Here is a 12,563-nt window from a genome sequence, read left to right on the forward strand (position 1 = left end):
ACCCTAACCCTAACCCTAACCTAACACCTAACCCTAACCCCTAACCCTAACCCTAACCCTAACCCTAACCCTAACCCTAACCCTAACCCTAACCCTAACCCTAACCCTAACCCTAACCCTAACCCTAACCCTAACCCTAACCCCTAACCTTATCGTTGTCGTTGTCGTTATTATTAATTGTCTCCGACGGACCAGCTTCGCAAAACCGACGGGTTTTACTATTTTATAAAACCTATTTCGTTTCCGACGGGCCAGCTTCGCAAACCGACGGGTTGTCGTCGTCGTTATTATCGTCTCCAACGGGCCAGCTTCGCAAACCAACGGGTTGTCGTTGTCGTTATTATTAATTGTCTCCGACGGACCAGCTTCGCAAAACCGACGGGTCCCACCACCCTATATAAAATATTTCGTCTCCGACGGGCCAGCTCCGCAAACCGACGGGTTGTCGTTGTCGTTATTATTAATTGTCTCCGACGGACCAGCTTCGCAAAACCGACGGGTCCCACCACCCTATATAAAATATTTCGTCTCCGACGGGCCAGCTCCGCAAACCGACGGGTTGTCGTTGTCGTTATTATTAATTGTCTCCGACGGACCAGCTTCGCAAAACCGACGGGTCCCACCACCCTATATAAAATATTTCGTCTCCGACGGGCCAGCTCCGCAAACCGACGGGTTGTCGTCGTCGTTATTATCGTCTCCAACGGGCCAGCTTCGCAAACCAACGGGTTGTCGTCGTTATCATTATCGCCTCTAACGGGTTAGCTTCGCAAAACCAACGGGTTTTACTACTTTATAAAAACTATTCTATTTCCGACGGGCCAGCTTCGTAAACTAACGGGTTATCGTTGTCGTTATTATTAATTGTCTCCGACGGACCAGCTTCGCAAAACCGACGGGTCCCACCACCCTATATAAAATATTTCGTCTCCGACGGGCCAGCTCCGCAAACCGACGGGTTGTCGTCGTCGTTATTATCGTCTCCAACGGGCCAGCTTCGCAAACCAACGGGTTGTCGTCGTTATTATCCTTTCCGACGGGCCAGCTCCGCAAATTGCAGGGCCCCACCACCCTATAAAACTACCTAAGTAGGGCGGGGCCGCGACCGGCCAATCCGGCCGCGCTGTCCTACGTGAAGCCGTCCTACGGGAACGGGCCCGTGCGCGACGCGAACCCTACGCCAACCGGGCGGAATAGGGCCTAGGGAGTCACCGGGCTCTCCTCCTTCATTTAGAGCAACACTCCTCTCATCACCACGCATCTCCGTCTTCCTACCGTATACAGGACCTTGCGCTCGAATCGCATCGTGAACCTGTACACAGCTCTCCTGCCGAGGTAGCCTAGGTAAAGTTACAACTACCTTCGCCTTTTACATAAGCTTTATCCAATAGACTTTAAGCTTAATGGAGCCTTCGCCAAAATAATTTCATGTACCACACAAACTCATAAACTTCGGTAGGGAACTGTCGTAGCCCTCAATCCGCTTTTTACGCAATTGGCACCACGATCACCACGCCTTTTCTATCCTATTTAATACTCTACTCGCAATACCCACTGCGTTTTACATTGTTAAGAGGTAAGTTAGTTCTTATAGTTCGTTTCTATCGCCACTACCACCACGGCCAGGACCACCACGGCCAGGACCACCACGGCCACCTTAACATTTATATATCACCACACTTAGGTACCTGGATTGTAGGAATGTAATGCTGACCGAGTTTTAGATGTATTATTCAGTTTCGCAACTTTAGCCGACGTTTATTCTCTATTTATAGCTAGGACCACCACCACTAGGACCACCACGGCTAATATTAACGAGCTTACAGCCCGAGTCCGTGGAACAGACAACTCCGGACAGAATAACACCACTTATGTTTATTTAAGAATTAAATTAACACAATTAAGACCACCATAACATACTTAAACTACTATATAGCTACCCTATAGCTACACTAAAGCGATTAAGACCACCACGGCTAGGGCTATTAATCCGCTCCTTACGCAATTGGCACCACGATCACCACGCCTTTTCTGTCCTATTTAATACTCCACTCGCAATACCCATTGCGTTTTATATTATTGAGAGGTAAGTTAGTTCTCATGGTTCGTTTCCACCACCAGGACTACCACTACCAGGACCACTATAAAATACTAGAGCTACCCTGTAGCTACCCTGTAGCTACCCTGTAGCTACCCTGGAGCAACTAAAACAACCACGGCCAAGGCCACTACGGCCAAGGCCACCACGGCCAGGACCACCACGGCCAGGACTACAAAAAGGTCAACATCCACGAGCTTACAACACGAGTCCGCGGAACAGACAACTCCGGACAGAATGACACCACTCATATTTGTCTAAGAATTAAATTAACACAATTAGGACCACTATAAAATACTAAAGCTACTTTGTAGCTACCCTGTAGCTACCCTAGAGCAACTAAAACCACCACGGCCAAGACTACCACCACCAGGACCACCACCACCACGATCACCACGCCCTTTCTATCCCATTCGATACTCCACTCGTAACACCCACTGCGTTTTACATTATTGAGAGGTAAGTTAGTTCTTATAGTTCGTTTTTATCGCCACTTCTTCCCATTACCACTAATGCCCGTCTATCTACTATCCACCTTAACATCCACATATCACCACACTTAGGTACCTGGATTACAAGAATGCAATGCTAACCGAGTTTTAGATATATTATTTAGTTTCGTAACTTTAGCCGACGTTTATTCTCCATTTACAGCCAGGACCACCACGGCCAGGACCACCACGGCCAGGACCACCACGGCCAGGGCCACCAAGGCCAGGACCACCAGCACCAGGACTACAAAAAGGCCAACATTAACGAGCTTACAGCCCGAGTCCGTGGAACAGACAACTCCGGACAGAATGACACCACTCATGTTTGTCTAAAAATTAAATTAACACAATTAAGACCACCATAAAAAACTAAAGCTACCCTGTAATTACCCTGTAACTACCCTGTAACTACTTTGAAATCTCCCGCACGCCGCACTACCCTTCTTTTACCGGTAAAGAGAACAAGAGTTACTCGAGTCACGAACGTCGAACGGAGCAACTCCTTTAATGTTCGCTTCCCTCATGGGATATTTGGACATAGTCGAGCTTTTTATATAGCTACCTTAAAATAATTAGGGCCACCACGGCTAAGACTACCACGGCCAGGACTACCACGACTAGGACCACCACGACCAGGACCACCACGACCAGGACCACCACGGCCAACATTAACGAGCTTACAGCCCGAGTCCGTGGAACAGACAACTCCGGACAGAATGACACCACTCATGTTTGTCTAAGAATTAAATTAACACAATTAAGACCACCATAAAAAACTAAAGCTACCCTGTAATTACCCTGTAACTACCCTGTAACTACTTTGAAATCTCCCGCACGCCGCACTACCCTTCTTTTACCGGTAAAGAGAACAAGAGTTACTCGAGTCACGAACGTCGAACGGAGCAACTCCTTTAATGCTCGCTTCCCTCATAGGATATCTAGACATAGTCGAGCTTCTTATATAGTTACCCTAAAATAATTAGGGCCACCACGGCCAAAACCACCACGGCCAGGACTACCACGACTAGGACTACCACGACTAAGACCACCACCACCAGGACCACCACCACCAGGACCACCACGGCCGAGACCACCACGGCCAACATCAACGAGCTTACAGCCCGAGTCCGTGGAACAGACAACTCCGGACAGAATGACACCACTCATGTTTATCTAAAAATGAAATTAACACAATTAGGACCACCATAAAATATTAAAGCTACCTTGTAGCTACCCTTTAGTTACCCTGTAGCTACCCTAGAGCAACTAAAACCACCACCACCAGGACCACCAGGACTAACACCACCAGGACCACCAGGACCAGGACCACCAGGACCAGGACCACCATCACCACCAGGACCAGGACCGCAAAAAGGCCAACATCAACAACATGAAAGCCGTAGATTTCACTCTCGACAACGAGTTAACAAAGTCGATACGAGAAGAATACATCGAACCGGGCTAAGATAAAAAAGAAACTCAACTAGAACCATTAAGAATAAGACCACCATAAAAGATTTAAGCTACCCTGTAGCTACCCTGTACCTACCCTGGAACAACCAGGACCACCACGGCCAGGACCACCGCGCCGTTTTAAACCCAAAGGCCGACTCAAACCCGTATTCCAAGATCCATCGTTAGAAAGGATATCGCCCTCGAGCGAACGTTAAACGGAGCAACGGCATAAAAATCGTAGATTTTATATAACTAGGACTACTAGGACCAGGACTACTATAAAATATCAGAGCTACCCTATAGCTACCCTAGAGCTACCTTGGAACAATTAGGACCACCACCACCAGGACCACCACCACCAGGACCACCACGGCCGAGACCACGACGGCTAACATCAACGAGCTTATAGCCCGAGTCCGTGGAACAGACAACTCCGGACAGAATGACACCACTTATGTTTATCTAAGAATTAAATTAACACAATTAGGACCACCATAAAATACTAAAGCTACCTTATAGCTACCCTGTAGCTACCCTGTACCTACCTTGGAGCTACCCTGTACCTACCCTGGAACAACCAGGACCAGGACCACCAGGACCACCAGGACCACCACGGCTAGGACCAGGATTAAGACCGCAAAAAGCTAACATCAACGACATAAAAGCTCTAGATTTCGCTCTCAACAACGAGTACACAAGGTTAATACGAAAGCAATTCATCGAACCGGGCTAAGAAAAAAAATAAAACTCGAAAAATAAAGGCTAAAAACACGACAATATAATCGCTCGCCACGTCGCGAAAGCGTTCGTAGCAACTACCCCGTCTACCCGCCGCGTTCGGCAAAGCCACCCGGTATACGCTTCGTCGCTCGCGTCTATATCGAACGCTTCTCGTACCAGCCTCTGTAGCGACTGGCTCGTCCCGACGAGCATCGCTACCGGGAGCACCGTGTCGATCCACGGACACCCGCCCCCGGCCACCCCTTCGCCCTCCGCTCCTGTACACCACGCCTGCGGTAGCCCACAGCGGTAACAGCAGCTATACTCGCCGAATCGCAGCTTCTCTCGCCACGCGCTATACGCGGCCGCCGGGATCGTACGGCACGACGTAAATGCGTGCGAGATTTTTTTTAAGCTCGGCCGGCCGTCCTCGTTGTTGCCACTTTATAAAACAGACCGGGCATTTCCCTCCCCGTACCTCGTCTAGCCAACGTTGTAATACCCGGTCGGCCTCGTACTTCTGCCGGTACCACCGCTGGAGCCGGCCCTCACTTAGACTTAGGCCCGGGCCCTGACCCGGACCCTGTCCTTGACGTTCGCAACGGTCGCACGCGTCTCCTCGAACCCCCGCGCAGTCTAGGCCCTGCCCGTCGAGAAACGTCCCCAGCCCTACCCGCCGGCAGTCAACGCTCTGTACGAACCACGTCATCGCCTGCCGGTTGAGCTGCTCGACGTCGCTGCTCTGCGGGGCTTGCCACGCCGCCCGCCCGTCCCAAACGACGACCGAATCGACCGTCTCGCCCTCCCGCCGCCCGCCCCGGCCCGTTTGCTGCGCGAAGTCGACTAGCCCGTACGGTAGCCCCGCGTGTACCACCGCCACGATCCCCTGGACGTCGACCCCCGTCCCTAGCCCTGTCGTAGCCGCGATCCAGTGGTTGTCGGCCTTCCTTTGTATCCACGCCTCGAGCCGCGCCTGCCGCGTTGCCTCGTCCACGCCGCTGTGGTAAAACGCGCAGCCGACCTTGTCCGCTAACGCCTCACACGCTTGCTGGGTTCGGCAGTATATCACCCCCTTTTCGTCGTCCCGCCAGCGGCGCTGTAGCCGGATCACGGTACGTACTACCTCGTCCTCGACCGCCGTCGGGCCCGGCGTAACCGTCGTAACGCGGTATCGGATGTTCCGCTTCGTCGTCGGCGCCCGTACGATCGCGGCCTCCTCAGCTAGCATCGCCTGCCGGAACGCGCGTTCGAGCCGCACCGGCAGCGTCGCCGTGAGCAGCACCACGGGGCAGTCGAACCGGTGGAGCTCCCGGAGCTCTTCGAGCCGCGGCCGGTACGCGGCGTCCATCAGCACGGTATGGCACTCGTCGACGAAAATACGCCGAAGCAGCCGCCTCGCGCGTAAGCTGTCCGCGTACGCGAGAAACTCGCTGCTCGTCGCGACGTCGGCGCTTACGACGACGAGCCGCGCGACCCGGGCTTGTTCGTCGCGCCCTTCGACCTCGGCCGGCTGCCAATGTAAGCAGTCTAGCCCGGCGTCCGTTGCGCGCCGCACGAGGTCGTTAATCAGCGCGGTAAACGGGACGACGACGAGACTTACCCCCGCGTGCATAGCGGGTACCGCCGGCAACAAAAATAGTACGCTCTTGCCCGCACCGGTAGGGAGCACAACGATTAACACGGCGTTTCCTTTTAGCGCTAGCACCCGACGAGCCGCGTCTTCCTGCTCCGCCGACCGCCAACGCGCCCCGTTGCCTAGTAGCGTTTTAAGCGCGCCGTCGGCTTTTTGTTGCCGCCGTTCGGCCGCGGGGTCGGGCGTAGGTTCGGACCGCTTCGCCGCCGGCGTCGTGGCCGTAATAGGATCTTCGTCCGCTTGCTCGTGCGTGCTGCGACGTCGCTTTTTCGGGGCTTCCTCGCCGTGGCCGCCGTGAGAATCGACGCCGTTCTTGCCGTGAAAATCGACGCCGTTCTTGCCGTGTTCGAGGTAGCGGTGCCAGAGCCGGCTGATTTCGCGGAAGTTCGCTACCATCTGCGGCTGGAGCTGGTTCGGGAACCGGACGTCGACGGCGTAGTGCTGCCGCGCTACCGCGCTGCCGTGCGTGGCCTGCAGATCCCATACCGATTCGAACCGCGCCCCTTTGCGTGCCTCCCCCGTGGCCGCGTCCTCGACCGTCGCCCCGTCGCCGCCCCGGTCGTCGTCGCCGGCGAGATCGACCTCGAGCTGCCGCACGACGAGCCCGCGGACCGTCCGCCCCAGCTCGATCGCCACGTGCCGGTAATCGGCCACCGACAGCTCGACCCCCACGTGCTGGCCCGTCACGCGCACGAGCTGCTTGCTGAGCTCGGCCGTCTGCCACGCCCCCACCCGCCCGTCCCTCCAGAGTAGCGGGGCGAGCGCCGGCGCCGCCCCCTGCACGCCGGTTTGCGTCTCCACGAACCGCTCGAACGGGAGCAGCCAGACGACGTACGCGACCATCATCTTGCCGAGGCGCGCCGGCAGAAACCGCGCCACCTTCCGGCCGATGCCCCGGATCGCCTTGTTCTTATCGCGGTCCGTCACGAGCATAACTTCCCCGTCGAGTACGAAGACGTTCCGGAGCAGCTGCTGCGTATCGCCGTGCCGCAGCGTCATGATCTCCGGGCCGCGGCCGGGCTGTCCGCCCCAAACGTGCGTGTTCACGAGGTGGGCGCGCCGGAAGGCCTGGAGCCGGCCGAGCCACTCCCGTACCGGTCCGTTCCGCCACCGCCGTCGCTTGCCGTCCCACAACGCCGCGCGCGCGAGCTCGGCCAGCCGCGCGTGGCCCGGCCGCAGCCAGCGGTTCGCCTCGTGCGTCGCAAACGACCGGCCGGCCCCTTCGAACATCACGGTATCGACGACGCGTGCGAGATCCAGCGAGGCCGCCAGCGCGCCCCAGCCGCCGAAGCAAAGCTCGCCCAACAGCGCCTCGGCCTCGTCGACGACGGCGCACGCCCCCCTGCCGGAACGCCCCGAGCCGGATCCGCTGGCCGAAGTAGTACAAGATCTCCTTCTCCGGCCCCGTTTCCCACCGCACCGCCGACGTCCCGCCCTCCTGCCGGCGGAACCCTTTCCCGTACGCCATCCAGCGCACGATCGTGCTGACCGGCGTGTGCGAGCCGTCCGCGAGCCACGCCCGGTGCTCCTGCTTAAAGTGCTCGACGGCGTCGACGTCAACCGCCTCGGCGTCGTCCGGCTGGCCTTCGAACGCCGCCTCGAGCAGCAACACCCGCCCGCACCAGAGCAGCCCCGCGAGCTGGTTCGTGTAGTTCTTCGCCGCCCGCCACGCCCGCCGCTCGACGTCGATCCCGAGTACGGCGGCGAAGTGCAGCAGCGGGCTCTCGAAAATCCGGCCCCCGAGTTTCTGCTGAAGCGAGTAAACGCAGAACTGGAAAACGGCGCGGCCCAACAGCCCCCGCGCGTCCCGGCCTTCGCCGTCGGCGGCGTCGTCTTCCTCCTCCTTCTCCTCTTCCTCCTCGAGCGCGTCGACGACGTCGGCCAACGCGTCCCACTGCCGGTCCGCGAATCGGACCCCCCGCTGCGCCTCCGCCTCTTGGCGCCCGAGCCCGTGCGCCCGCACGCAGTAGCAGAGATAACGCTGCCAGTACCCCCGGTACCGGGTCATCGTGTCGGCGTGTTCCTTCGCGCGGAACGGCCGGCCCGCCGGCTTGCTCGGGTCGATGCTCTCGAGCCAGCGAAGCGTCTCGTGCGGGACCCACGCCACCCGCTCGAGCGACCGCGCCACCTCGCCGTCGAACGCGCCCGCGAGCCGCGCCAGCCGCGCCTGCTCCGCCCGCGCGCCGCGGTCGCGTAGTTTCGCCCGAACCGCCCGCGAAACCGGGCCAGCGCTCGCCTCGTACAGCGCCACGAGGTCCTTCCCGGCTAGGTGCCGCGCCCAGCCCATCTCGCGCACCCAGACCGAGTCGCCGTCGAGTCCCGCGGGCGCTTCGGCGACACGGCGTTGCGCCGCTTCCTCGGCGGCTAGCTGCGTGCTGTACGCCGCGAGCATTTGCTCCCAGCCGTCGCCCGGTTCGCCGCTGCCTTCGCCGTCCTGTTTCTCTTCGTCGTCGTCGTCGTTATCGTCGTCGTCGTCGTCGTCGTCGGCGGCGACAATCCAATACCGCGCGTGCCGCCCCGGCGTATACGACTGCAGCGTGACCCGCGTCCAGCCGGGACTCGTACGCCCGTCCGCCGCGTCGGCGTGCGGCGCCTTTCGGGCGTGGTGCCGCATGTTGTTGTAGTTTACCGTCCGGTACGCGCACCCATCCCGCGCGCACGCGTAGCCGGCGAGCCGCGCGAGCCCTTCGACCGCCGCGCCCCCGTCCGCTGGGAGCGCGACCGTCGCGGGATCGCGCGCGCCGCCCTCGACCGACCCGCATCGCGCCAGCACCCGCTGGAGCCGCGCGCCCGTGAACCGGTGCCGGTTGCGGAAGTGCGCCGCCGCCGCGCCCACGCCCACGCCGCACAAGAGGCAGAGCACGACCCCTCGGGGCCGGTCGAAGGCGACCGCCGCCTGCGCGCCGTCGTCGTCGTCGTCGTCGTCGTCGTCGTTACTGTTGTCTCCATTCGGGGTCGCCATGTCGTTTTTTCTTTTTTTTTTTTTTCTGGCTTTGTTCTTGTTGTCGTTGTTTTGTTTTTGTTTTTTTTTGTTTTTTTCTTTCCCAATGAACCAAGCCGAAGAAAAAGAACCACACCAGCTCGACCACGCCGCCCCAACCCCAACCCCACGTGGGCCCCCCCCGGGGGCGCGCGCGCGCGCCAATCGACGCGCGCCGTCCTACGTGAAGCCGTCCTACGGGAACGGGCCCGTGCGCGACGCTTACCCTACGCCAAATGGGCATACGTTCACGAAGAACGGCCGGTGGAATAGGGCCTAGGTACGTACTTTATTATTTATAATAATAACTTAACGAAACATAAAAAAACCCTTAGTAACCGCGACCTTACGTAATTTTAAATAACCCTTAATAATTTTAAATAACCCTAAATAAAATAAGGCCGCGCAGCCTCGCTAATCCGGTCGCGTTATTATACGTAACGCGGTCCTACGGGAACGGGCCTATACGTAACGCTAACCTTACGCTAAACGGCCGATTATTCTTCGTAAATAACGGGCGGAATAACGCCTAGGTCGCTATAAATAACTATCGAAAATAAACGCTTATAGCGGGAAAAATAATAGCCATATTACTTATTTACGTAACGCGAATATACTTTACTTAAAACAAATAGTTTTATAGCTTATTAAAAACGAGTGCTTATTTTTAATAAAACCGACCTTTCTATTATTATATTTTTCTCGTTTTTCTCTTTAAACGGCATTATTTTATTTATAGTTATTAATACTATTATAATTAACGCCGAGTAGTTTTACGAGTTTATAGCCTTGTATAAGCTAAGTAAATAATTTCGATAGGATACGAAATAATAGTCGTAATTATTAAAGAACTCTAAGCTCGAGGCGAACCTAGAGAGCTTAAAGGTAAGATCGAAATCGCTATTTAAAAAGAGTTTTTATAGTAATAAAGTTTCGGCGGCCGCGGTTTTACTTATAGTTTTTAAATTAAAAGAGAATTTTTAGTTAAATTACGTCGTAGTAAAAAAATTTACGTTTAACGAGCCTATGGCCGTATTTCTTATAGTTTTTTCGATTAATATATTTACTTTTTTAATACTTACGCCTATTATACCTACGTTTACTATATTTACGCCTACTATATTTACGCTTATTATACCTACGCTTATTATATTTACGCTTATTATACTTACACTTACTATATTTATACTTACTATATTTACGTTTATTATACTAATATCGATTTCCTCGGTTAATTCGCCGGCGGGTATAAAAATAGTAAATAAGGAAGCGGCTTTTATTATATAAAACTCGGATACGATATAAGCGCCGAGTTATTTACCGATTCCCCCGATAAAAAAAAACGCCGCCGGGTTTTATTATAACGCCGATTAAATAATTTAAGCGTACTTTTAAAAGTAAGTCGGGTTAAGGGGTTAAAAGCTTTTAAGCGGCGTAAAAGGCTTAGCCCGCCCGAGGCCGCGAACTTAATACGAAATAAGCGGCCAAGGTTTTAATATTACTCGTTATTTTTTAACGACGAGAACGGTTTAAACGTTAACGAGAGCGAGTTACCCCTATTAAAGTAAATAACCGGTAATAATAATAAACGCGGTTTCGGTTATACGGGTTTTTAAAGCCGAAACGCGAACGAATCGTTATTGTTAAAATAAACGCCGGCGTTTTTAAACGGGCTATTTATGCCGTAGTTTTTTAACGCGGTTAAGGCTCGGTACGTTAATAACGCGGCCGAGATTTAACGGCGGGATAACGCGCGGCGGTTAACGGCTCGAAAAGAGCCGTAAACCCGTTAAAAATGGCCGTTTAAAAACGAATTATAATTATATTACGCTATTAAAAAACACGGTTATAATTAGGTTAATTTTAAAAGGTTATTATACGGTATATTATAAATATTACGGTCTTAATAAATAATTCGAGATAAAGCGCGAAACAAAAAGTTTAAGTAAATTTTAAATAATAGCTATATACCGCCGGGCTTTAACAACGTGGCCTTATTAAACGCGTAAAAAGAAATACTGTGGGGCAAAGGAAAAGATTTAAATAAACGCGAAGGCGCGAAGGCTTAAAATACGGATCTATTCCCCGTAAATAGTTTTTTATAACGTTTATATTATAATATATTTTTAAGCTTTATTTTTAATATCGCCCGGCGGAGGCGATATGTTAATTACGAAAAAAACCGGACGGACCCGCGGTTACTTCGTTTTAAAATACATAGTACATTATTTTATTTAATATGTTTCGGTAACTATTGTTTTTATAAAGGATTTAAATACGGTTAAAATAAAGTGTATATTATAACGCTAAGCCCACGTTATAATAGCGAATAAGGGATTTCCCCCTCGATTAATTACTAATAATTATAACGTAATTAACGTAGTTTACCACTACGCGACGCATATTACTTAACGACGCACTTTAATTTAATTTTAATACAATTAAACTTTAACGCGTAATACCTCTATAACTATAATGCCTAATTAATTCTAAAAAGATCGAATAGTTTTAATAATTCAAGCGACACGAAACGGACCGAATTAAATAAACTAAAGAGTAATAATAAAAGCTTATAATATACCCGAATTAATTTTACGCTATCGAATCCACGGCCGAACTTTAAAACGCGAAATCCGACCGAAACGATATAAAATAAATTTAATTAAAAAAGAGGTACTTCGTAAATATATAATTAATTTAAATATTTATGGGATGCCTCCCGATTTCGTTAATATAAAAAATATAGCTAATTTTTTTACCGCGTCGCGCGGCGGCGACCGCGTCGATAAGTATTAGGTTAAACGCTTTATTAACTATAACCCGGACTTAAAAACTAAAATAAATCGTCGGTACGATTATTAAAGGGCTTTTTACGAAAATTTTAAAATTATTTCTGCTTAGTTTATATTAATTACGAATATAAAAGCGAAATACGAGATCGTTAACGAAAATATTTAAAATTTCGACGAGACCGGCTTTATAATAGGTATAATCGGGTTAATACTCGTCATAATACGCGCCGAGCGGCGTAAAAAAGCGAAATCGGTCTAGTTTAATAATTAAGAATAAATAACGGCAATTAAATATATTAATTCGTAGGGTTAATATATTCCGCCGTTTTTAATCGTTTAAAGCTAATATTACCTCGCGAATTAATCCCGCGAAACTAATTTACTAAGCGATTAG

At 52.2% G+C, this 12,563-nt stretch overlaps 2 protein-coding genes across 2 annotated transcripts; both read right to left on the reverse strand.

The window, feature by feature from the left end:
• Nucleotides 1-3,139: 3,139 nt before the first annotated feature.
• Nucleotides 3,140-3,756, reverse strand: PG986_003830 (uncharacterized protein; the record flags this gene model as incomplete). Its single annotated transcript, XM_066840052.1, has 2 exons — nt 3,140-3,325; nt 3,559-3,756. The coding sequence occupies 2 exons, from the start codon at nt 3,754-3,756 to the stop codon at nt 3,140-3,142; spliced, it is 384 nt and encodes a 127-aa protein (XP_066702679.1).
• A 1,363-nt stretch (nt 3,757-5,119) lies between these two features.
• Nucleotides 5,120-9,359, reverse strand: PG986_003831 (uncharacterized protein; the record flags this gene model as incomplete). The annotated part of the gene is made up of 2 exons (XM_066840053.1): nt 5,120-7,739; nt 7,813-9,359. 2 exons carry the CDS (start codon nt 9,357-9,359, stop codon nt 5,120-5,122), a joined length of 4,167 nt encoding a protein of 1,388 aa, XP_066702680.1.
• Nucleotides 9,360-12,563: the final 3,204 nt, after the last annotated feature.

Source organism: Apiospora aurea (genome assembly GCF_038362705.1).
Source record: "Apiospora aurea strain CBS 24483 chromosome Unknown utg000003l_segment0_segment0, whole genome shotgun sequence".
NCBI lineage: Eukaryota > Fungi > Ascomycota > Sordariomycetes > Amphisphaeriales > Apiosporaceae > Apiospora > Apiospora aurea.